We start from the raw sequence: 26,872 nt of genomic DNA on the forward strand, positions 1-26,872 counted from the left end.
TTTTAGGTGTTTAATATTTATTTATTTAGTTCATAAACAGGCACTGCCGCCTCCAGTCTTCATCCATGGCATTTTCATGACCGCTTCCTGTTCTGTGGCTTCTTTTAGTGCCCAAGTTGTATCACATTTCTTGCTGAAGTCCAGACAATTGAAAACAAACAGACTCACATCTAGGGAAATCAACAGACCAACAATGGCAAAACACAATACAATGAAATGGAAAAATAATGTTTGTTACAGGAGTGCAGCAATTTAGAGAGTGTCTCAGGAGTGTGGCTCACTGGCAGCTGCAGCTATGTTAGCATTTCTTTCTGCCTCAAGTTCAGAAACAAGCTGGACTATCTCAGGGTGATTGAATTTTCCTGCAAAGCAAAAGAGCAGGGTAAAATACATTCCCATATTGACAAGAGAGTATATTCATTTCCCCAGCTTGATCCCAGGGTTCACTGGGGGCTCTAGTCTACGATCTGACCCACACTTCATTCCAAAGCAGAAAGAGATTCCAGGTCCTAGGAAGGGGCCGAAGGGGACCACTTGGCATTTACGCTCTGTCACCCCAGGTGCAACTGAGAATAAGGATGAGACTCAGGCAAGGAATCATCAATTAGGCAGAGCTAGGGGAAACTTCACCAGGCTCCTGAGTGCCTCTACCAGGAACTATGGGAAAACTCAGGTGTGAGAGCCCAGAAAGCTGAAGACAATCTCTGCCCATTCCAAACCTGCAATTAAGTAAGGAGAACGAAGCACCTATATATGAAAAGACAAGGAGGAAGATCAGAGGGGCTAGGCTGGCTCACGATGTAAACAAGGATGCAGGCGTCTCTCTTGTAAACACCTCTACACTTCAATTGGCTGATCTGTGCTGTCATTCCTGCTCCTCAGACCTCCCCAGATTTCCGCTTTGGTAGCAACCAAGCTCTAAGCTATTGTATGTCCATGACGGCTAGCATGGGGGACTGTTCAACCCAACATCTCTTCTCTTACAGTCTTTTCTTGCCTGTGCCTGCTGTTGCTTACTGTTCATTCCACATTAAACTCTATTCCATTTTTTTCCTATCCTCAGCCTCTTACCCGAATGTTTCCTTCCCTTTCTTTTTAGATGCTCCACATGAAAGGGTCAGATAAGGGTACCAACAGTGGGTTTCCCTAATGTTAACATTGGTCACTACACTGAGTAAGCCAAACTAAAATGGACTCTTGTTGAAAATGGTGTTGAGTACCTGCTGTGGAATCATAGAAGTCTTGCAGTCTCCCAGGTTTGTGTTCAAGGTCTTCATATTCAGATGCTTGAAGAATCATCTCACATTGGTCTAGCTGCTTCACAAATTTGGCTTCTGCACTAGATTGGGTCTCATACTCCTAAGTAAAGGGACAATTAAAGCAGCATGATTAGCGCTGCATAATAGGGTATCCCAGGAAAATTCTGACTCTGGTACCCGAAATCAGAGTGACAGCTGCAAGTACGTTCTGTATCGGCCCCATTTCTCTACTGTTTAGAAACCCATCAGAGACACTTCTCCTGTAATTTCACAGCCTAACACCAGGACTCTATACAAGAAAGATGTGCTCTCCATTCTAAGTATTCTACCAGAAGCCATGGAAATCTCGTATGTTCATCTTAGGTACTTTCAAGATCTTTTCTTCCTGTTTAATACCGTGTCTTCATTTTAAGACCATTGTTCTTTAATCCACCTAAGTATATTTACCTAATCTACCTAATCTATCTAAGTAAAAATATCTACCTTAGATATTTTTAACATCAAGCTGATATTTCATCTTATGCCTCTCAAACTTGTATTTCCCTCTCCATTTCATGTCAGGTTTCCTTGTCATTTGTAAGTGAATTTCTAGCTTTATCATTTACTTTTGGTTACCACTTTACCTGGGAATCTCTGTGCTTACTTTCCACATAGGGTAGATTTAATTAAGTCCTTTTGGGTTAAGACTATTGAGGATAGAGCCAAGATCTGAGGATTTTACATGCACTGGTGTGTGCATGTGTTGCAGGTCGGAGGTGGTGAATGTGGTGGGGGGAGCAGTTTTTTCACCTTTCCCTTCCCACTAGTCCCTCCCTCTGCAGTGCAGACTTTGAACAAGAAGCTCCAGGAGGTCTGCTTCTTATAGAATGATGCATGCCACCCAACCACAAGTCCCAATTAATACTATATAGATACATTCTCCTATTAAGACCAAAGTGCTCCCAACTGGTTTCCCTGCCAAGTTCTTGTCTGTAATTCTACCCCAGATGTGTTCAGATAATAAACCTGTCATGGTTTCTTGGCAGGGTGACGTGATATGAATCAATTAAAGGTTTCTTAGTTTTTATTACATGCTTATTCTTATAAAGGCAGCTACTTGGATTTGATAAAGCTGAGAACTGTATGGGGGAATCATTTAAATATGGAACCAAATACACTTTGCTTTATCTCAAAGGCACTTAAAAATAATTTCATTTTATTTGCTTATTCACATTCACAGTTATATATTTATGTTTAATAAATTCAAGTTCATGATTTCACAAAAGGAAATGGAATACTCCAAGCATAGCAGTCTAGACATTTTTTTTTCTATTGAAAGTGAGAAAAATATTTAAAGACCATTAGGAAATACAATACATCTTATTACAAGTTCTCATGAACTTACAGATTTCTTTTAAAAGAAATATAAATTATTGAAATTTTCCCTCAAAATATAATGATACAGGCATTCTCCAATAAAAAGGCAAAGCACACAAAATAATACTACAGACAGAACTCTAGGGGTGAGAAGAATGCATGGCATTTGGAGAAATTATTGCAAGTAGCTCCTAATGTCAGGAAGAGTTAGGTTCAGATCTGCATTTCAGAAAGGTCACTCTAACTACAGGTGGATAATATCTAGATTGGAAGCAGAGAAATCAGATTCTAAGACTTTGTAGCACTAGCAGAGACATTACAGGAATCTGGTCTAAGACAGTAGCAGTGAAAATGGAAAGAAGTGGTAGGATTTAAGAAATATTAAGGATAAAGAAGTGAACTAAAATATAAAAGTAAATGAGAAGGAAAACTGAAAATGACTGCCTAGTTTCTGGTTTGAGTAACTAGGTTCATGATAAAATAGTGAGAAAAAGAGAAGAAATGGACAAAACCTGACACAGCAAAGAAACGGCAAAACCCAAACAAAAACTGGGGGACATGACATTCCCATCAAGTCCAAATATGTGCAAGTAGAGACAAACCACCTCCAGCCATAAGCCCTGCATGCCATCAGCATGGGAGTAAGAGAGGATTAATGTCTGATGGACCTGAGAATAGGAGAATCTCAAAAGGGCCAATAGGTATTCTCTAGAAATCTCACATTTTAAGAACAGTAGTTGACACTGGGAGGGATCTTGCCCACTCCAATCGTGGATGAGCACAAGGAGCTTACATCAAAGACAGCCCAGCCCTAGTGAATTTTCCAATCTGACCTGCTGGGGCTCCTTTCCAGGAGAGGGCCCACATGAGGAGAAACTGCTGGGAAGAAAATAAAAATTGAGTGGGATACAGATAACACAGATGAAGAAAAGACCCAGATAAAAATGGGGAAGGGGAACGAAGCCAGGAGGACATCTCTAAAAGCAAGCCACCATATTTTTTTTAATGCTACATTTAAAAAAACACAACAACAACAACAAAAGCAGAAGCAGCTCTGTGAAGTTAAAAATGCAACTTGTTCTCACCACAAAATATAGTATGTGAGGTAATGCATATGTTAATTAGCTTGATTAGCCATTCCACAACATTTATATATTTCAAAATATCATGTTGTGAGCCATAAACAATTTTTGTCAATTTAAAAATAAAAATAAAAAAAAAGAAAAAGAGCAATTTGAACCAAATTACCTTTCAAAGTTCAGTAAAACTAATTGACAATCAAAATAAGCAACAGAAAAGCACAAAGGTCAGATCCTATACAGCTATCCCATAAGATAAAAAGAATAAGAAGCAAAATAACATCTCACAGGCAATTTGTTCAAAAAGACATATCAAAAAGATAATTACATTTTAAAAAGAGAACGCGAATCTATATTTCAAAAAGAGATAAAAGACATTAAAAAAAGATACAAGATGAGATTCCCGGGCAAGATGGCCGAATAGGAACAGCTCTGGTCTGCAGCTCCCAGCAAGACCAAGGCAGAAGGTGGGTGATTTCTGCATTTCCAACTGGGGTACCCGATTCATCTCATTGGGACTGGTTAGACAGTGGGTATAGCCCATGGAGGGTGAGCCAAAGCAGGATGAGGCGTCGCCTCACCCAGGAAGCACAAGGGGTCAGGGAACTCCCTCTCCTAGCCAATGGAAGTCATGAGGGACTATGCGGTGAGGAAGGGTGCATTCCGGCCCAAATACTGCGCTTTTCCCAAAGTCTTTGCAACTCACAGACCAGGGGATTCCCTGGAGTGCCTACACCACAAGGGCCCTAGGTTTCAAGCACAAAACTGGGCAGCTGTTTGGGCAGACACTGAACTAGCTACAGGAGTTTTTTTTTCGTACCCCAGTGGCACCTGGAATACCAGCAAGACACAATTGTTCACTCCCCTAGAAAGGGGGCTGAAGCCAGGGATCCAAGTGGTCTTGATCAGTGGATCCCACCTCCACAGAGCCCAGCAAACTAAGATCCACTGGCTTGAAATTCTCGCTGCCGGCACAGCAGTGTGAAGTCAACCTGGGACACTCGAGCTTGGTAGGGGGAGGGGTGTCCGCCATTTCTGAGGCTTGAGTGTAAACAAAGCTGCTGGAAGTTCCAACTGGGCAGAGCCCACCGCATCACTGCAAAGCCACCGTAGCAAGACTACCTCCCAAATTCCTCCTCTCTGGGCAGAGCATCTCTGAAAGAAAGGCCATAGCCCTAGTCAGGGGCTTATAGATAAAACTCCCATCTCCTTGGGACAGAGCACCTGAGGGAAGGGGCGGCTGTGGGTGCAGCTTCAGTAGACTTAAATGATCCTGCCTGCCGGCTCTGAAGACAGCAGCAGATCTCCTAGCACAGTGCTCAAGATCTGCTAAGGGACAGACTCTCTCCCTGACCTCCATGCTTCCTGACTGGGAGACACCTCCCAGCAGGGGTCAACAGACACCTCATACAGGAGAGCTCCGGCTAGCATCTAGGGGGTGCCCCTCTGGGATGAAGCTTCTAGAGGAAGGAACAGGCAGCAATCTTTGCTGTTCTGCAGCCTCTGCTGGTGATACTCAGGCAAACAGGGTCTGGAGTGGAACCCCAGCAAACGCCAGCAGACCTGCAGAAGAGGGGCCTGACTGTTAGAAGGAAAACTAAGAAACAGAAAGCAATAGCATCAACATCAACAGAAAGGACAACCACACAAAAACTCCATCCAAAGGTCACCAACAGCAAAGACCAAAGGTAGATAAATCCACAAAGATGAGGAAAAAACAGCGCAAAAAGGCTGAAAATTCAAAAAAACAGAATGCCCCTTCTCCTACAAAGAATCACAATTCATCACCAGCAAGGGAACAAAACTGGAGGGAGAATGAGTTTGACAAATTGACAGAAGTAGGATTCAGAAGGTGGGTAACAGCAAACTCCTCTGAGCTAAAGGAGCATGTTCTAACCCAATGCAAGGAAGCTAAGAATCTTGATAAGAGGTTAGAGAAATTGCTAACTAGAATAAACAGTTTAGAAAAGAGCAAAAATGACCTGATGGAGTTGAAAAACACAGCATGAGAACTTCATGAAGCATACACAAGTATCAGTAGCCAAATCAATCAGGGGGAAGAAAGCATATCAGAGATTGAAGATCAATTTAATGAAATAAAGCGTGAAGACAAGATTAGAGAAAAAAGAATGAAAAAGAACGAACAAAGCCTCCAAGAAATATGGGACTATGTGAAAAGACCAAATATTTGATTGGCGTACCATAAAGTGACGGGGAGAATGGAACCAAGTTGGTAAACACACTTCAGGATATTATCCAGGAGAACTTCCCCAACCTAGCAAGATAGGCCAACATTCAAATTCAGGAAATACAGAGAACACCATAAAAATACTCCTCAAGAAGAGCAACCCCAAGACACATAATCAGCAGATTCACCAAGGTAGAAATAGAGGAAAAAATGTTAAGGGCAACCAGACAGAAAGGTCGGGTTACCCACAAAGGGAAGCCCATCAGACTAACAGTGGATCTCTCTGCAGAAATCCTACAAGCCAGAAGAGAGTGGGGGCCAATACTCAACATCTTTAAAGAAGGGCCGGGCACGGTGGCTCATGCCTGTAATCCTAGCACTTTGGGAGACCCAGGCGGGCAGATCATCTGAGGTCAGGAGTTTGAGACCAGCCTGGCCAACATGGTGAAACCCTGTCTCTACTAAAAATACAAAAATTAGGCAGGCATGGTGGCAGGTGCCTATAATCTCAGCTACTTGGGAGGCTGAGGCAGGAGAATTGCTGGAACCCGGGAGGTGGAGGTTGCAGTGAGCCGAGAGTGTGCCATTGCACTCCAATCCAGGCCAATAACAGCAAGACTCCATCTCAAAAAAAAAAAAAACAAAAACGGAAAAAGAAAAGATTTTCAACTCAGAATTTCATAACCAGCCAAACTAAGCTTCATAAGTGAAGGAGAAATAAAATCCTTTACATAGAAGCAAATGCTGAGGGATTCTGTCACCACCAGGCCTGCCTTACAAGAGCTCCTGAAGGAAGCACTAAATATGGAAAGGAAAAACCAGTACCAGCCACTGTGAAAACAAACCAAAATGTAAAGACCATCGACACTATAAAGAAACTGCATCAACTAATGGGCAAAATGACCAGCTAGCATCATAATGACAGGATCAAATTCACACATAACAATACTAACCTTAAATGTAAATGGGCTAAATGCCCCAATTAAGAGGCACAGACTGGCAAATTGGATAAAGAGTCAAGACCCATTAGTGTGCTGTATTCAGGAGACCCATCTTACGTGCAAAGACACACATAGGCTCAAAATAAAGGGATGGAGGAAGATTTACCAAGCAAATGGCAAGCAAAAAACAGCAGGGTTGCAATCCTAGTCTCTTGATAAAACAGACTTCAAACCAACAAATATAGAAAAAAGACAAAGAAGGGCATTACATAATGGTAAAGGGATGAATGCAACAAGAAGAGCTAACTATCCTAAATATAGGCTTCATCTTTGGGATGCAAGGCTGGTTCAACATACGCAAATCAATAAACATAATCCATCACATAAACAGAACCAATGACAAAAATCACATGATTATCTCAACAGATACAGAAAAGGCCTTTGATAAAATTCAACACCTCTTCATGCTAAAGATGCTCAATAAACTACGTACTGATGAAACACATCTCAAAATAATAAGAGCTATTTATGACAAACCCACAGCCAATATTATACTGAATGGGCAAAAGCTGGAATCATTCCCTTTGAAAACCGGCACAAGACAAGGATGCCCTCTCTCACCACTCCTATTCAACATATTATTGGAAGTTCTGGCCAGGGCAATCAGGCAAGAGAAAGAAATAAAGAGTATTCAAATAGGAAGAGAGGAAGTCAAATTACCTCTGTTTGCAGATGTCATGATTGTATATTTAGAAAACCCCATTGTCTCAGCCCCAAAACTCCTTAAGGTGATAAGCAACTTCAGCAAAGTCTCAGGATACAAAATCAATGTGCAAAAATCACAAGCATTCCTATACACCAATAATAGACAAACAGAAAGCCAAATCATGAGCAAACTCTCATTCACAATTGCTAGAAAGAGAATAAAATACCTAGGAATACAACTTACAAGGAATGTGAAGGACCTCTTCAAGGAGAACTACAAACCACTGCTCAAGGAAATAAGAGGACACAAACAAATGGAAAAACATTCCATGCTCATGGATAGGAAGAATCAGTATCATGAAAATGGCCATACTGCCCAAAGTAATTTATATATTCAATGCTATTCCTATTAAGCTACCATTGACTTTCTCCACAGAATTAGAAAAAAACTACTTTAAATTTCATATGGAACCAAAAAAGAGCCCACATAGCCAACACAATCCTAAGCAAAAAGAACAAAACTGGAGGCATCACACTACCTGACTTCAAACTATACTACAATTCTATAGTAACCAAAACAGCATGGTACTGGTACCAAAACAGATATATAGACCAATGGAAGAGAACACAGGCCTCAGAAATAACAACACACACTCTTACAACCATCTGATCTTTGACAAACCTGACAAAAACAAGAAATGGGGAAAGGATTCCCTATTTAATAAATGGGAAAACTGTCTAGTCATATGCAGAAAACTGAAACTGGACCCTTTCCTTACACCTTACACAAAAATTAACTCAAGATGGATTAAAGATTTAAACGTAAGACCTAAAACCATAAAAACCCTAGAAGAAAACCTAGGCAATACCATTCAGGACATAGGCATAGGCAAAGACTTCATGACTAAAACACCAAAAGCAATTGCAACAAAAGCCAAAATTGACAAATGGGATCTAATTAAACTAAAGAGCTTCTGCACAGCAAAAGAAACTATCATCAGAGTGAACAGGCAACCTACAGAATGGGAGAAAATTTCTGCAATCTATCCATCTGACAAAGGGCTAATATCCAGAATCTACCAGGAACTTAAACAAATTTACAAGAAAAAAACAAATAACCCCATCAAAAAGTGGGCAAAGGATATGAACAGACACTTTTCAAAAGAAGACATTTATGTGACCAACAAACATATGAAAAAAAGCTCATTATCACTGGTCATTAGAGAAATGCAAATGAAAACCACAATGAGATACCATCTCACGCCAGTTAGAATGGCAATCATTAAAAAGTCAGGAAACAACAGATGCTGGAGAGGATGTGGAGAAATAGGAATGCTTCTACACTGTTGGTGGGAGTGCAAATTAGTTCAACCATTGTGGAAGACAATGTGACGATTCCTCAAGGATCTAGAACTAGAAATACCATTTGACCCAGCAATCCCATTACAGGGTATACACCCAAAGGATTATAAATCATTCTGCTATAAAGACACATGCACACGTATGTTTAATGGGGCACTATTCACAATAGCAAAGACTTGGAACCAACCCAAATGCCCATCAATGTTAGACTGGAAAAAGAAAATGTGGTACATATACACCATGGAATACTATGAACACATAAAGAAGAATGAGTTCATGTCCTTTGCAGGGACATGGATGAAGCTGGAAACCATCATTCTCAGCAAACTAACACAGGAACAGAAAACCAACCACCATATGTTCTCACTCATAAGTGGGAGTGGAACAATGAGAACATACGGGCACAGGGAGGGGAACATCACACATTGGGGCCTGTCAGGGGGTGGGGGGCAAGGGGAGGGATAGCATTAGTAGAAATACCTAATGTAGATGACGGGTTGATGGGTGCAGCAAACCACCATGCCACATGTATACCTAGGTAACAAAGCTGCATGTTCTGCACGTGTATCCCAGAACTTAAAGTATAAAAAGAAAAGAAAAGAAAATGATACAAGACATAGAAGAACAACAAAAAACAGTGAAATGTAAGATAAAAGGTTGTTTTAGAAACTAAGCAATAAGGAACACAAGGGTACACAAGGAACACAAGGGTAATTAACTATGATAAATAATGCCTTAAGAGAAATAGAAATGGAAAGTTTAAAAGCTGAACAGAAATGAAGATGATGTAAGGAGTTTGAGATAAGGTGACAAATAGTGAAGACAGGCAAAGAAGAACCAACATACAGATGCAGAAGAGTCCCAGAAAAAAGCAAAGCAAAGCAAAAGGAAAACTATACCTCAAGAAAATCTTAAAATTAAATTAAAAAAAAATTTCAAAGTATATATTGAAAATTCATGCTAAATACCTAAGGATATTAACCCAGAATGAGCAACATGAAGATACATTCTAACAAAATTACCAGACTTAAAAGAAAAAAAATCCTTTGGACACCTATGTAAAAAGAGTATCTGGCATTTAAGGAAAATAAAATTATGATCAGACTTCAATAGCTTCTCCATATTGTCAGAAGTTCAGTCAACTGGAGATACAGTTGGCTTAACAAGTACCCTTTTAAAAATGTCCCTCCCCATCTGTCCCTCAAAGTACAGTTGGGGCTTGATGTAGAGCAGTATAAGGATCCCAGGACCTTAAATCTTAAATCTGTTCCATTTTGATGTAAATAATCTGATTTAAGCTATTCAAGAAAAGAAACTGGGAACAAGGATTTTACATGCAGTGAAACTGACTTTCAAGTATAAAGAACACAGAGAAACTATTAATAACATGCAAGAAGAAGGAATACTGTTCTGTGAGGCTTTCATGAGGAATCTACTAGGCAACAAGTCTCAGAAAAACAAAACTGTTGAGAAATTGACATAAGGACTGGTGATGAACATAACTATATGGTTACTTGTAGAAGTAAAACTAAATGCAGTTAAAAGGAAAAGGTTATAGTGTGAAATGGCGAAATGTTTTAACAATGTAGATATAGTCCAACTATTTAAAAAAAATAGGATAACTCGGATAGTACAGGCAAAACCATTTTTAAAATTGTTTTCAGTAATCAGAATTAATGATGGTGGTATCTATAACTGTCATTCTGAGACTGCTTCATGTGTAAAGAGGGATAAAGCAAATGAGTATTTATAAAACTTTCTAATGCTAGCATCCTCTCTGTACTACGTAGCCAGGATTCCTGTTGTGGAAAAAAGGATACGCACCATAATAGAGAAGTGGTTAAGTAAAAAGTCGGTAGTACTGAATTTGAATTGAAAACATCAGTATGAACTCACAAGGTACTATATGTGCAATGACCATCCATAATGCTCATTATGTGGTCTTGGAATACCATTTTCTATTTTAAAATAAACAAACAAAAAACAAAACAGGAGGTCAGGGTGGAACATGCTCAAGATGAAGCTGGAACGCCCTGCCATTTCTGCTATCGAGAAGCATATTTACCCCCCTTTTCCTATGTGAACTGTAATCAGAGTAGACGAGAGTGAAGCACAAAATTATTTCAGCTAATAAATAAAAACAAAAATAAAATATTAGAATATTACCATTCTGAAGCCCCAAAGCATTAAGGGATGTAAGCATGAAGAAAAACTAGTCATCACGTGGTGCATGACAAAAGAACCCAATATGCCCCCATAGTTTTGCCAAAAGGTTCCAACCTGAGTGTGATCTAGCTTGTGGATCCAGCTGCCAATCTGTATAAAATAAGAGAACAGAGGAACGTGACCTGCACCACCAGTGTGCAACTGGGAAACTATGGGAAACTCTATAGGTCAAATGGTCTGGATTCAACAGGTAAATTATAAGAAAAAGAAAGAAATGGAGGGGGAGACTGTAGATTAAAGGAGATTTAAAAGACATTAAGCTTTAAAAAAAGTGAGCATGATTAAACTAAAATATCTAGAAATGAATAGTTAAGTGATTAAACCTTAAAGACATTCTAGTGATGTCTGTGAAAATCAGGGTAGTGGTTACTTTTGTTGGGGGAGGGTGTTTGGATCGGGGTAAAGAGAAGGGCTTCTGGGGTGAATGAAAAAGTTCTAAATCTTTACCTGAGTTGTAGTTAGAAGAAAGTTATCTTTCTAATAACTCATTATGCTACTCTTGGCCTTTTGCATGGTTTTGAGTATTTTATTTCTCAATAAAAGGCTTTAAAAATAATAAAAATGGCAGAAGAGAACAGGCTCAGGCGTGAGGCTGTTGAGTCGAGGTTCCTGTGGACGATTAGGTGTAACTGCTCAGGAGGCTGCTGGATTTACATGTCTGGGGCTTAGGAGGAAGGTTTTTCAGGAGAATGTATGGAGCAATCAGCACATGATTGCTGAAGCACAGGAGGGGTGTGGAGAGAAAAGAAGGCCAAGGACATGGCCCCGAGAGGAAGACACAGGTTCTGAAAATGTAGGTTGAAGGAGGGGAACATTGGAAAAAAGAAACAGCCAGAAAGGCACAGAGAAAACCAGGAGAGGGCGATGTCACAACCTGAGGGATGAGGTTTTCAGCAGGGGAGTGGCAACACCTCATGCCGCCACAGTGTCAGGCAGCACACAGGCAGAGCGGGGTTGCCAGATCCAGCCACACCCACACGAAGGCCGGCTGTGACCTTAGCAAGAGCAGTGCCTGGTGGGCCTGTCAGTCACACCATGGTGGCTGTCAGGAAGCAGAGTCGGGGAGTGCAGCCAACTCCTCACCTGTTTAGTGTTGAAGAGAAGTAGGGAAATGTGGCACTTAGGGAAAATTATTCTGAAATAGGGTTGGGGAACATATTTGCAAGGCTTCTAAAAAGCTGGAAAACTTCCTATCTGACAGCGTTTATGTTCTCAAAGAAGGAAGAGGCAAGAATACTTGCTATAAAATCAGGGGAGAAGTGACAAGGTAGATGCTTGAAGAGAGGGCTGAACAGCTGATGTGGGGCAGAGACAGGGGAGGGGGAGAGAGGGGCAGGGAGGTGACCCGAGGCCCACTGATGGGGTGCCGGCAGCCCTGAGGCTCTGCAGAGCCTGGTGGCCAGGGCGGCTGTGACCCCAGTCCCCATGGCACAGAGAGTCTCTGAATCAGTGTTTCGCAGTCTTCTGGTAGGACAGGAGAGGACACATGACCAAATGACTCAGACTGGGGTTTCAAAGAGCAACAGAGGGACAAGGAGTCCAAGCAAGACAGAGATTCAAATTCTAGGTCCTGAAAATGGAGGACTAAATAGGCAGAAGAAAGGAAAACAGGAAGATTAAACGTTTCCTTCTCCTTCCTGGGGAAAAGGTTGGCCCTGAGTGAAGTGCTGATCTCCTGGAAGTTTATCTTTTGCATCTTCCCCTCTCTGACCTCCTAGTGACTCTCCCTCCAGGGTCCTGGGGTCCTTATGCTGCTCTACATCAAGCCCCACCTGTACTTTGAAGAATGAATTGGGGGGAGACATTTTTAAAAGGGCACTTGTTAACCTAACTATCTCCAATTGACTGAACTTCTGACAGTGTGGAGAGAAAACTTGGGGTTAGAAACAATCCAAGGACAGTGGGGTGTGCTAGGCATTTCACATGCGGGAGAGGCTCCCCTCATGCCTTGAGGCTCAAAAGGACATTTTTTTAAGGCAAAATGCAGGTGGTGGAGTAGACATCTTTCCGTGATACTTTCAGAAAAATAAAATAAAAATGTTTTTTCTTGGTTGGGTGAAATGTGATTTCACCTTCTATGATAAAAGATAAATTATAATCAAGGATGTTTAATGGCTGCAAATAGATGTGATCCTCTGGGCTGAGAAATATTTTAAAGTGATAAATAGCTGTAATTAGCATTTCTAAAACCAATCAACTGTCATTTTCTACGTAACTAATGCTATTCTGAGCTCAATGAGTACAGAATGACCCTACTTTCTTAAACCAAAAACCACGATACATGGACTGGAGACAGAGAAAAATAGAGCTTACTATGTATGTGCCAGGCAGTATCCTCATTGCTTTATGTATATTAATTACTTTAATTCCTACAACCCTATAATTATTGCCATTTTACAGATGAGGAAATTGAGGCACAGAGAGATTAAGTAATTGCTCAAGATCTCACAGTTAGTAAACAGGGGAGCCACTATTTGAACCTTAGAAGTCTGAAGCTTATGTACTAACACTAGACATGAAGTATAAAATGCATAAATTATTACAGAAACTTGTACTGTGTTGAATACTATGTTGAAAAAGTTATGTCCACCTACAACCTGTAAATGTGACCTGTGAATGTGACCTTATTTGGAAATAGGGTCTCGACAGAAGTGATCAAGTTAAGATGTGGTCTTACTGGATGAGAGTGGACCCTTATTCAAGAGGGAAATTTGGACATGGGTTCTGACATAGGGCCAATACCATGTGACTATAGGGAAGAGACTGGAGTGATGTGTCTGCGAACCAAGGACTGCAATAACCAAAAGCCAGAAAGAGGCAAGGAAGAATCCTCCTTTTCATTTTGGAGAGAAATCTTTATCAGGCTTCATTAATTCAACCAATGACATTTATAAGATAGTAAAATTGTTACCTCTTTAGGGGTTATCAAGTGTTTTAATTCTCTGTGTTTTATATTTGTTCAAATTCAAAGCCGTTCTAAATAGCCTTTGTAGCATTTATCTTTGGAAGATACTATAGTAAATTTTGCAGTAAAGTTTTTCGCCAGTTACTGATGGCTAAGAAAATAATTTAATAGATAACTGCCACCATGTCTCCAGTAATTAGGCACAAAGGTCCAAACTATTGTAGAAGTTTTTCAAATTATTAATACAAGAGTGTTTCCCCCTTAGGCGACAATACATAAGGTGCTATTGTTTTTTCTTTTATGAATGAGATGCAACCTAACTCCACTCCATTTCCCAACATATAAGGAGTGTTCTGAAAGTTTATTTCAAAGTATATACTTTGAGACGAGGCACACTTTTCTAAAGAAACCCTGCTATACCTAGTAGTAACAGGTACTGTCTGAGCCAGGCTCCAAGTAAGATACTACACATACTTCGCCAGGTTTAATTTTCATGATTATTCAATGAGATAGGTATTGAAGGCCTACAATCGCTCATCTTAAACCCTGGGGCCAGAGCTTTTGGCTTTCAGCATTTTCTTATTTTAGAAAAATAATATGGTATATATGGTGTACACTAAGTCATGCCTCTAGTGAGGTCTGGGACAGCACTCAGTTGCCGGATGAAGATTTCTGCATCAAAGCACACCCGTTTCCACACCAAGAGAGATGGATGAGGACTCTAAATAGCCTGACGTTGGTTCAGGTAAGATTTGCTGCCTAATGAGTTCAGGTCAGGTCAAATTTCCTAAAAACTGGTCCTCTGAGGTTTCTGAATTTCATAACTGGGGATAAGGGTGTGGGAATCTGTATGATTCTCATTTTCTAGAGGAGAAAATGTGGTTAAATAGAGTCAACTCACACATGGGTGTGTAAATAGGAGTTGGAATCCAAACTCAGGTCTCTCTGGCTGCAAGGCTCTGCTCTGTGCACCACACCTGAATGCCTTAAAATGGCTATTTCATCCCACCATCAACCCAAACCACAGAAAATGACAGTGCCGTACAGAATCTGAGCGTTACATGGAATTTCTAGGAGAAGGAGTTGTGCAGGGTTTCAACCCTGGGCACTTCCCCTCTCACTCCTAAGACAAGGGACAACCTGAACCAGCACATGAGGCAGTAAGACATGAAACTCTGCCAGCTTTGGCAGAGGCAAAGCAGGAAGGGGCCTGAGTAAGGAAGTAGAAAGGGAAGGTGGAAGATCAAGCTCTAAGACAGGAGGATGAATATGAACTTTGAAGAAAATGTGAAAAGTGAGAGTGGGAGGAAAAGGCTATCCATGAATAAGGGGAGGCTTAGGGCTCAAGCAAGGAAGGGCCATTGTGGACTGGCTGGAAAAGAGAAACTGTAATTGGAAAGGGGATTTTTTTTTTCCCTTCACAAATGAAAGACAACAGTAGAAGAGGGAAGCAATGGGAAACGACAGCTGAACCTGCCCTTTTCTTCCAGCCTAACCTCCCTTCGCTGTCAGCAGCACTGGGAAGGGAGCAGCACTGGGAAGGGAGTGAGCACTGTTAGAGCCCTGTTCCATGCCAGGCATCTCTGTGGCACTTCACCTTGACTTCATCCAACCCTAACAACCCTCCAGGGTCTTAAAGATGAGCAACAGACTCAGCGAGGGAAATGTGCCGAGGTCACAGAACCTCAAAGTGGAGAGGTGGGATTCAATCCCAGCTGTGAACTATCCCGAAGTCCGTGTTCTTTTCAAGGACCAAAAATGGGTGGGTGTGGGCAAAGCAGCAAGAACTCAAGGGCTGTGAGTCAAGTGCCAGGAGCTGGGGTGGTGAGGGAAATGGGGAACTTGGAGAGACACAAAATTTCTATCCATCAGGAGAAATTTCTGCAGCAGCTGGGAAGTGAGAAACAGACACAAACCAGACAGTAATAAGTTAGGGACCGCTTTTAAGATCATCTAAGTCAAGTACAACATCAGGGAGCCATATAAATTCAGATACAAATTAAAAACAGTAACGTACCATATATACTTACTTCCCAAAGTTCATAGAGCTCCTTTCTGAGGTCCTCTGGCAGGAGCTGGGTTATCTGCTTCATAGCTTCCTGAAATATCAAACCATTATCTTTAATTATATTGACATTTATCAAAGTTAACAACTACTCTGCAAAAGACAAATAGGTTTGGATTCTTACAAACAACTCTCACAGGGGCAGCAGAGTAAATTGGCCTATACTGGACAATATTTATAGCTTGTGAGGAAGGCAGGCAGTTGTATACCTTAAATAAATAAGTGTAATCATTCATATGGGCTTCGCTTAGCACCTATTTTGTGGTCTACAACACAACAGACATAGAAAAGGACAATGAGGAGGTCATGAGACAATTACAGAAACATCAGAGGTGTTCAAGAATTTTACATCTGTGGATAAATCACAACATACCCACATACATTTCAATCATAAGCATACGAGAGTTCAAAACAAACCTGAGTGGGGAGAATGGGAAAGGAATACTGAATTACAAAGCTCAAAGAGATTTTTTGTATATTCATTTTTCTATTGTTAACATGTTTTTATTACAAGATGTAAAGTACAATACAAATGAGCAATTATTCCATTAACATAAAGTAAGTAACATGATAGAATTTTGTAGGCTCACAGACTCACAGGCTGAAAAGGGATATTAAACAGCAATTAGCTAAACCATCCATGTAGTATCTGAACCCTTCAACAGCATCATGGAACACTTCTATCCTCTTTCCAAAAATGTGTGCATTGGTACGGAGCCTAGTACCTCAAGAAGCTGCCCACAAGGCTTTAGACAGTACTGGCAGAAATTATTTTCTTATATCAAGCTGAAAATTTTCCCCGTAGTTCTTCTACCACACCTAACCCATCCCTCCTGCTTTCCTCTTTCACCCACAAACACAACGTTAAACAGGTGGACAGTGACCCCGCTGGACTGGACTATCTGTGGCCATAGTGACTGGTCTAAGAGATAACCTTATAATTCAAACCAGGCATTCAGGGGCCATCTGCATTTGTCAAGCAGAGGCTAGGAGAGAAGCCATATTCCCCACCACAAGGAGAAGCGTGAGAGTTAGCCAAAACCTAATGAAAAGCAGAGACAAAATAAGAGAGTAGAGGGTGTCCTGTACTTCTAGGCTTTCTGTACTTTCTGGTCTCAAAGATCCCAGGAGCTACCCTTATCCTCCAGTCTTCTCCTTTATTTATGAGTTACTCCAGTATCCTTCCTTTATTTCTGAATTACTCCAGTACTCTCAAAAGGCTTCAAATTCCTTCACCACCTCCATTCCATACCTTTTAATCAGCCTCAGTTCTCCTAACCACAGAGGTTAGGCTCTTTGAATGGAACATGGCTATAAAAACCATTTTTGGCAATATAAAGGTCTTACCTAAAATAAAATAGTGAGTTGCGGGAAAGCAGTGAAAATAAAATTGGACGTTTGTGTGTATATTTATTTATTACTGGGAGAAAAAAATGTTACAGAATATAACCACTTCCAGAGCAAACCACATTTGCCGATGTCAACAATCCACTCTTATAAATAACATCACCATCTTGAATGGCTTGTTCAGTTACAGAGTGGTAGCATCACACCGCCCTTAGTAGGAAGGAATTTAGCATATGTTGTACATTCTCCCTTGTTTCTTTTTCATAAATTTCAGCAAGAATACTTGAGAAAATACTTTATATTTTCACAAAGTAACTGTGTTTTTATAGATTGCTTTTCTCTACACTATTCCAGAAACACAAGTTTGCCAATTACTTCCAGTATGTACATACAGGTATATGAACATCTCAACTGTAGAATGCAAATATGAAAGTCCTGCTCTGACAAGAGACTATTTTATTCTCTTTAAAATGACACACCTAGAACTGAATACAGTGATTTATGTATGATCTGACCAAGGTGGAAGAAAATGGAATCATCACCTTCCTCATGCTAGATACTATATTCCTTTAAGTGCAGTGTAAGACTGAATTGGCTTTTTGGTGATCACATCCAATTACTAAGTTATTAATAGGCTTCTTGTTGTTCAAAATCACCAAATTCTTTAAAAAACAAAACAGCAAATACGTCGTTGCTCTCTTCTTGAAACTGAACTATGATTTTCTGAATCTAGGCTGATTGATATTTGTTATCACACAATCAGAATTGCATTTCTGAAACCTTGTAGAGAGGTAATATTCTTTGTTTGGCAGCATATGCTAGAATCATGCCTTTTTAATTGAACCCTCTGAAATCAACATGGCTGAGGTCCAGGGTACACAGCTGAGTATGCCAGCCTTTCCCTTCCTGGCAAGCGATGAGCCCTGACACTTCCACTTCTATACTGAGTTTCACCTTGTTGTTCAGACATAGATTTAGAGTGACAGCTTCCCTAGCCTCTTCCTCTGTTAGCAAAATATGTCAAAAATCTGCCTAAAGTGCCAAGCTGAATGAAGCTTTCAGCAAATATTTTGTGTCAGTTTTGTGACAAGTATCTGGAAGGTATTATTCATCATTCAGACACTGATGAGGCTGAAGAGTGTAGTAGTCAACTGAAGACCAGATCCAGACTGGGTTTCAAACCCGGCTCGCCATTTATTAACACTACCTGTGGAACCCTGAGCAAGTCATTTGACCTCTTTGTCCTTCAGGTTTCTCATCTACACAGTGGGGTTAAATAATGGTACCTACGTAAGAGGATCATAGGGATTAAGCAGTTAATACACATATAAAGTGCTTATTATTGGCACATAATAAGGACTTTATAAATCTGCCACATAATAAGCACTGTATAAATGTTTGCTGTGTTTTTCATTTTCTCCTTCTTGTCATGCTTACTCTGTGATAAAGTTCCATTCTCTTTGTAACTCCAAGCTCTTTAGCAACTTTAACCCTCTCAGACACAGGCATACCACGACTCTGCCTTCTGTTTCAATAAGGTTTTCCCTTTGCAAAGGAATATGACCTGCCACCGCTATATTCCAGCTTCAAGTTCCACCTCACTAGATCACAGTGATCCTTATCAGACTTCATTTATCAACCTGCATTATAATATCAAGTGTATGTTAATATGTTTAGGAATGAGGCCAGACTACAAGTGTTGCTTTTGGCCCCTTTCTAAATTTGTTTCTTCTATGCCCTCATTCTCCCTTTCATCTTAATACCTACTTTTCTCCAAAACAATCAGTCTTCCAGGTTTATCAAGTACAGTTGGTCCTCCATATCTGTGGGTTTTGCATTAATGGATTCAACCAACCATAGATTAAAAAAAAAAAAATTGAAAAAAAGATACAAATAAAAAACAATACAGTGTTATCAACTATTTACATAGCATTTGCATTATACTAGGTATCATAAGTAATACAGAGATGACAAAGTATATGGGAGGATATGTGCAGGTGATATACAAATATGACACCATTTTATCTTGAGCATCTGCAGATTTGGTTATCTATGGGGGTCCTGGTACCAATACCCCATAGATACTGAGGGACCACTGTATTTTTTCTCCCTCCTACTCTAGTTTAGAGGCTCACTGATGTAGCCAGCAAGGGCAAATGAGGTTTCCTGGTTCTCATTAGGCAAATTCCACTCAGAGCCAAGAAACCCTCATTTAATTATCTTAATGCATGGTTCAGACATCCAAATCTTGTTCATAAACACCATCTGCATAAAGAATTGTTCACCTCCCTGATTTTCTTCTCTCTTCCCAAATCCTGACCAGCAGCAGGAAGAGGCAATAGAACATCAGTGCTCTCCAAGCCTTTGGTTTCTTGTCCAAGAACTTGTGGTTCTTTAAGATGTTTCCCCATTGCCTTCTGCTTATGACATTAATTCCCCTTTGAATCAGCAGGAGTGGGCAGCAGTCAGGAGGTTTAATGAGGCTGGAAAGGTTTTTCATCAAAGCCAGGATATAGCATCCTGGAAGGCAGCAGTATCCTCTCTGATTGCTCAGGTCCCCTCTGTGCCTGTCCATGGGGTGTCACCAGCCAGGACTCAGCTCTTGTAGGGACAGTCGTAGGTCTTCCTCACTTCCAGTTGTTGGAGATGGTTCACACTGACTGGTTCTTCTCCAGAAGGTTTTGACTTGCTCCTCTGTGGAGTGAATCTCAAATTCACTGTGTGCTTCCAGAGGGAAGTCTGTCTTTTTCCTCAGGGCCCCATTTCTCCTTGCCTTCTCTTCATTTTAAGGTCTTCAATAACTCACTGGTACTTTAGAATATGATTTCTTGTCCACAATGTCCAGATTTACCCTTGAATAAAACTATCCTACAATGAGCTGTGTAATTGAGGAATTTTTTCCCTTCCTTTCCCTCTTTGTTAAACTTCATTACTCACCATCCTCTGATTCAGCTGCTAATTCCTTTCTGCAACTAAGAATCTCGAACTAATTGGTTTCCTTTTATATTAATTCTGTCAGTCAACAGAACAGTTCTTTATTCATGGCAGTGCAGATTCATATAGAGAAACATTTCCTTAGACTCCTCCCCTTTTCCTGTCTTGGTCAGCCTGTATCTTGGACCTAAACTTTGGCAGGAAGAACACATTCCTTACACTATTCCCCTTGTGCCTATACTTTTGGGTAGGTTGGAACTCTTAAACTGGGACTCTTGTTCCTTGTGGCTCTTCTTACCTTTGGAGGGCAAAAATCCTGCTGGCTACTGAGCCCCTGTTAGTCTACAGGTGTACAGATCAAAATGGAGTTTCTTATGTCTTCCTTTTCTACAAAGACACAGTAACAGTCTGATCTCTCTTTCTTTTCCCCACAAGCTCCAGTCTCCCCAGCTGAGAATAGACATTTAAACCCACTTGCCCTGTTAAACCATCTCAATAAAGACTCCTACTACTCAGCAATTTAGGACCAATCTCTTAGGCCTCTAATAAAAGTAGCTAGCAATAACTCTTGAATTGAAAACCAACCACTCAGCATTCAAAAAAGGCTTCCTTCGTTTTCCAGCTTCTGCTTCAAACACATCTTCCTCGTTTGCCCTGGGCTTTGGGTTTAGAGTCCAAATTGATGTTAATTTAATACATTATTGATGTTATTCATTTCTTTCTAATACAAATACTTGATTTTTCTTTACCTTCAACCCCTAAGTTAAAGGAGTAACTTAAAATTTACTAAATAATAATTATAATAATGATTCGATTTGTGATTTATAGAACTTCTCTCCAAAGAGCTTATTTAGCATGGAGAATTCCTACAAATTCATTTAAATTCCAGCTATTTCCATTACTCTAATGAAAGTTATACTACCTACATCTACATATTAACGAGAACTGAAACCAACATAATTTTCTCTCCCTGTGTTAAACAAAGCTGGGAGCAGACATAAACCCCTCTTATTGTGTTAAACGAGGCTGAGACAAGTGATAGGGTTTGGATGTTTGTCCCCTCCAAATCTCATGCTGAAATGTGACCTCCAGTGTTAGATGTGGGGCCTAGAAGGAGGTATTGGATCATGGGGATGGATCTCTCATGAATGGTTTAACGCCATCCCCTTCGTAATGAGTGAGTTCTTGATCAATCAGTTCAAATGAGATGTGGTTGTTTCAAAGAGTGTGACACTTCCCCACCCTCTCTCTCTTGCTCTCGCTCTTGCCATGTGATACACCTGTTCCCCCTTTGCCTCCCACCATGATCAGAAGCTTCCCGAGGCCCTCAACAAGAGCAGATGCCTGTGCTATGCCTCCTGTACAACCTGCAGAACTGTGAGCCAATTAAACCTCTTTTCTTTATAAATTACTCTATTATTAAAAAGTCAAAAAAAGACTTTTTTTTTCTCCACAGCTGGTGATGCTGTGGGGGAAAAGGCAATGATTATGCACTGTTGGTATGAACGTAAATTAGTACAGCCACTATGCAAAGCAGTCTAGAGATTTCTCAAAGAACTTACAGCTACCATTCAATCCATCAATCCCATTACTGAGTATATACCCAAAAGAAAATAAATCAGTCTACCCAAAAGACACATGCAATCGTATCTTTACTGCTACACGATTAACAACAGCAAAGACATGGAATCAACCTAGGTGCCCATTACTAGGAGACTGGTTAAAGAAAATGTGGTACATATACACCATGGAATACTATGTAGCCATGAAGAAGAATGAAATCATGTCCTTTGCAGCACCATGGATGGAACTGGAGGCCATAATCTTAAGCGAATTAACACAGGAACAGAAAACCAAATACTAGATGTTCTCACTTATAAGTGGAAGCTAAGCATTAAGCACATATGCACATAATCAAGGGAAAAATAGATACTGTGGACTACTAGAGGGTGGAGGGAGAGGGGGGTTAAAAAAACTATCTATTGGCTTACTATCAGGGTGACAGGATCTGTACTCCAAACCTCAGCATCACACAATATTCCCATGTAACAAATCTACACATGTACCCTGTAACTAAAATAAAAGGTGAAATTAACAAAAATAAAATAAAATAAAAATTACCTAGCCTCGGGTATTTCTTTATAAAAGCTACAAAAGAACAGACTAACACAACAAGCAAAATCCAATCTGCTGCTTACTCCAGGAAATCCCTGCTTCTGGAAGATAAGGCTGTAAATCCCCTAAAACAGAGTCAACACTAACAGTTTACTCTTCAAAACTCATCACGACCTTCCTTCATATGTTTACCAATCCAAATCTATTATGTCCTAAACTGTGCAATCTCAGCTAGTTGCCTAACTTGTCAAACCCATCTTAACATTCTCCAGCCCAGGCCCTGAATCTCTAAAAATATCCTCCCCGATCTTCCCCTTCCTAAGACACTACTAAGACTATCAAGGCGGTACTCTCCCTAACTGCAACAAGTCTCATAAACTTAGCTTTGCTTCAGCAACAGGTTCTTCTGGTGGTTTTTTGCAGAGTCAATAGTCAACACTGACCTCTTCTCGCCTATGTTTTTCTTCTTTGGGGATGTTATCTGCTGGTGCTATGTCCCCAACGATGCATTCTGCCATATCATGAACCAGGGCTAGGCGTACACATCTGATCAGGCAAGAGATGTTGAATAATTACACAGAATTATATTTACTACAAGTTCCTTCTCTATACTCTTCCAAAGTTATATAATATATATATTTTTTCTCCAGCCTCACAGAGTATTTTAATGTAGTATTTTCTAAAGTAGTTATATTCTGCCAGCCTACAACAGTTCTGATCAAAACTATTAGTTCATATTCAATAAAATACATGTGAGTATAGGGGAAATTGTTAGCATGAATTTTTTTTTCTTAAATGGTTTGTCCCTGAAATCTCACTTTAAAAGGCTGATAAATAGGACAGGCGCGGTGGCTCATGCCTGTCATACCAGCACTTTGGGAGGCCGAGGTGGGCGGATCACCTGTGGTCAGGAGTTCGAGACCAGCCTAGCAACATGGTGAAACCCCATCTCTACTAAAAATACAAAAATTAGCTGGGTGTGGTTGCACACACCTGTAATCCCAGCTACTCAGGAGGCTCAGGCAGGAGAATTGTTTGAATCTGGGAGGTGGAGGTTGCAGTTGGCTGACACTGCACCACTGCACTCCAGCCTGGGTGACAGAGTGAGACTCTGTCTCAAAAAAAAAACAACAAAATTACATTTGACAACTTTCATGTTCCTGACACATGTGAATCATTCAATAAGTGGTTATGATTATTAGCGGTTAAGGAATAGTGGTTGTGATAATCATCATCAAAACAGGAAGTCAAGTAACGAGATAAATGCCCCATAGGGCCAGTATGTTTTAGGCTCCCCACACTACCAAGGCAGTACAAGGCCCATCAGTGTCCTCTGAGATTTCCCTGCCTCTAGTCTCTTTCTGGTCCAGTTCAAATCCCAGACTACTCCAAATTGCATCTCTATTGGACTTCACTTTCACCTTGTACTATTTGCCAAAAACCTCCTCAGTTCCACATCATCTGCTGAGTAACAGAGGACTCCTCAGGCTTCCCAAATGAACTCTTTGCTGCAGTCAAGCTGATTTATTTCTCATTTGCAAAATACTCCTTTACTTCCCTACACTCAGGGCTTTGGTTTATCTGCCCTTCTCTCTGCATGCAGTGCCTTCTACCTCTCTGGCTACGTTAACCCTTTAGAGCTCAACTCAGATTGCACCTCCTCCATTAAGATCAACCAAGAACAGGTGATCTCCCCTACTCTTACAATACTTAACATTTTCGACCATAACTTACATTTCACTTCTTATAGAAGCTATTTTGGGCCTGCATAATTCACTTGGGATTTATTTACTCTCTTACATGCTAGTAAATTTTGTTCTGTGCTCAAAAAGCATTTTAATACTTGTCAATTAAATGAAGGGGGAGAAGATACCTCTCTATGCTATGTCTTGCACATACAACTCCAAAAAGAAGCCTCACGAATGGATACTACTATCCATAAAAGGCACTAGAAAAGAGCACATAGTGTACTAATACAATGCTAGAATTTTAGACATAACACACTCACCTTCAAGGCCCCAATATCACACTTAAGTTTCCTCTGATACCCTAGGCAGGCTCTATCACTTGCCAACAGAGACCCCAGACTGCAGTTTACAACAACTGAGGCAACATAACCCACATCCTAAATTTGTATGGTTTGCTTCAAATAATTTTTCTTGACCGATAAACTAACCTACAAGGATTTGACACGGGTCTCAGTGGTAAAGACAGGTGCACACCCATAGACCAGAATCTCTCACGAGCATCAAAGTCCAGCTCAGCTTACCGGTCTTTATTAAGACGGTCATCTTTGATCACCATAGCCATAACTGCCATCCGGTACATGTGATCCGAAACGCTCTCCGGCCTCTGGACATTTCTGTATACCCAGCCAGTCCGTGGGACTCTCTGATAAATACGAAGAAGAAAAAGAAGTTTTAAAGAACAAATATTAACTATCTGCTATGCTCTTCAAGAGATGTCCAGGATATGACACAGAAGCCGGGTCATAATTTCAGAACCTATTACAAAATGTTTTACTAAACTAGCTAAAATGATAGACATCTGGAATCAAATGAACTAGAGAGCTCAGAGAATGAAAGGGGGAGAAGACAGAGATAAGTCACAAAGTCTATTCGTCAACTCACTCTGTTACTGATGTATAATTATGGAACATACACAAGTCCTTTAAACAAAAACAAAACTGCATTTTTCCGAACTACAAGAGTTGCGGCTTTTTGCCTTCAAATAATCCTACACAAGCAGAAAACACTGTATTGAAGGGTCTGAACGTGAACGAGTGATAGGCTTCCAAATTCTGAGGCACAAGGGATAAGGGCACTTCTAATTGCTTGATGCCACCACCAGCCGTGACTCTTCCTTTTATTCACATCATAACTTCATCTTGTGAAACTGCATTTCTTCCTCAGAATTCTACATCTCTAAGGAATGTTATAAATAGTAGTCAGAGTGGCATGAAACGGATAATTTACTTTGAACTTGGGAGAGAGACGGGGAAGACGCACATGATGAAACTCGTGTGTATTACATTAAATCCTGTTTGGGGGGTGGCGGGGAGAAAAGTCTTGTTTCTGGAGGTAACTGTGAGACAGACATAAAACGCTCCACTTAAAATCTGAAGAGCCGACAGATTCTGTTCTTCCCACCAGCCCCGCCCTACACACACACACACACACACAGTTCTGGGGACACACACACACACACACACACACACACACACACACAGTTCTGGGGACACACACACACACACACACACACACACACAGTTCTGGGGACACACACACACACACACACACACACAGTTCTGGGGACACACACACACACAGTTCTGGGGACACACACACACACACACACACACACACACACACAGAGTTCTGGGGTCGTGAGCCACACACACACACACACCACACACACACACACACACACACACACAGACAGAGTTCTGGGGTCGTGAGCCACACACACACACACACACACACACACACACACAGAGTTGTGGGGTCGTGAGCCCGGAAAAGCTCAGTGCAGGCAGGGCCAGGCCGGCTGCTCTCCGGGAACCGGCGCGGCTGCAGGGCGGACCTCGCGGCGCCAGGCTCTAGGCTCAGACTCCGTGCTGCCCCAGCTGGCCAGCCTGCCCCCGCCGGCTTCTTCCTCCGTCCACGGTCAGCGATACGCGGCCGCATCCGCAGGACTGGGGCCTTTCCCGAATTCGGCGTGGCGGACCCAGCGCAGGAAGGGGAAAGACCGCTGGCCAAGCGGGGAGGCCGGAAACTCCGCCGCCCCACAGTCCCGCCCGCTCTGCCGCGGCCTCCCGGCCTGGTGCCCGCTCACCTTGAGCTGCCCTACCAGCCGCAGGAACTGCAGTAGGGACCGAGCCCCGTGGCCCGAGAAGGTCGCAGAGGAGACCGAAGCCATGCGGCCACCGACCCCGGCTGGGCGGAGCAGGCCGCGGCGAAGCTCCTCCCCGTCCTCCTCCTCCCCCTCTTCCCCTTGTCTTTCTTCCCCCTCCTCTTACTCTTCTTTCTCTTTCTCCTCCCCCTCTTCTTCTACCTTCTGCCCCTCTTCCTGCTCCCCCTCTTCCTCCTCCCCTTCCAACTCCTCCTCCTCATCCTCTTCTTCCTCCCCCACTTCCGCTTTCTCCTCTCCCTCTTCCTCCTCCTCCTGCCCCTCTTCCTCTCTCCCCCTCCTCTTCCTCCTCCTCTTCCTGTTCTTTTTCCTCCTCCCCCTCCTCCATATTCTCACGGTTTTCTCAGGCCCTTCTGTCCAGCCTTCGCCTTCCTGGCCTTGGTGTCCGCTGTTTGGGCATTGCTCCGTCAGTGGCAGACACCTTGCTTGGCACATATTCGACACTCAGTACTCTTTATGAAAAATAAAGCTCTCCTTTCTA

General features: G+C 41.5%; 1 protein-coding gene across 4 annotated transcripts; it reads right to left on the minus strand.

The window, feature by feature from the left end:
• HDDC2 (HD domain containing 2) lies at positions 1–26,872 on the minus strand. Of its 4 annotated transcripts, none has more exons than XM_009242217.4 (6): positions 26,317–26,872; positions 24,752–24,873; positions 22,926–23,028; positions 16,052–16,120; positions 1,221–1,359; positions 1–170 (listed from the first exon to the last, which is right to left on the minus strand). In XM_009242217.4, exons 1-6 carry the CDS (start codon positions 26,398–26,400, stop codon positions 31–33), a joined length of 657 nt encoding a protein of 218 aa, XP_009240492.3. In that variant the 5' UTR covers positions 26,401–26,872; the 3' UTR covers positions 1–30. The 4 variants fall into 4 exon arrangements, with proteins under 4 accessions (XP_009240492.3, XP_002817372.1, XP_063581045.1 ...); XM_002817326.5 differs by having other exon boundaries at positions 1–362; XM_063724975.1 differs by lacking the exon at positions 26,317–26,872 and adding an exon at positions 26,065–26,202.

This window comes from Pongo abelii, chromosome 5 (assembly GCF_028885655.2).
Source record: "Pongo abelii isolate AG06213 chromosome 5, NHGRI_mPonAbe1-v2.0_pri, whole genome shotgun sequence".
NCBI classification, from domain to species: Eukaryota; Metazoa; Chordata; class Mammalia; order Primates; family Hominidae; genus Pongo; species Pongo abelii.

Excerpts from the sequence above, each read along its gene's own strand:
- HDDC2 (XM_009242217.4), bottom strand. The coding sequence starts at position 26,400 with ATGGCTTCGGTCTCCTCTGCGACCTTCTCGGGCCACGGGGCTCGGTCC. Across the intron at positions 1,360-16,051 it reads AGCTCTATGAACTTTGGGAA|GAGTATGAGACCCAATCTAG; the intron begins GTAAGTATATAT and ends CCCTTTACTTAG. Across the intron at positions 171-1,220 it reads CTTCTATGATTCCACAGCAG|ATGTGAGTCTGTTTGTTTTC; the intron begins GTACTCAACACC and ends TGATTTCCCTAG.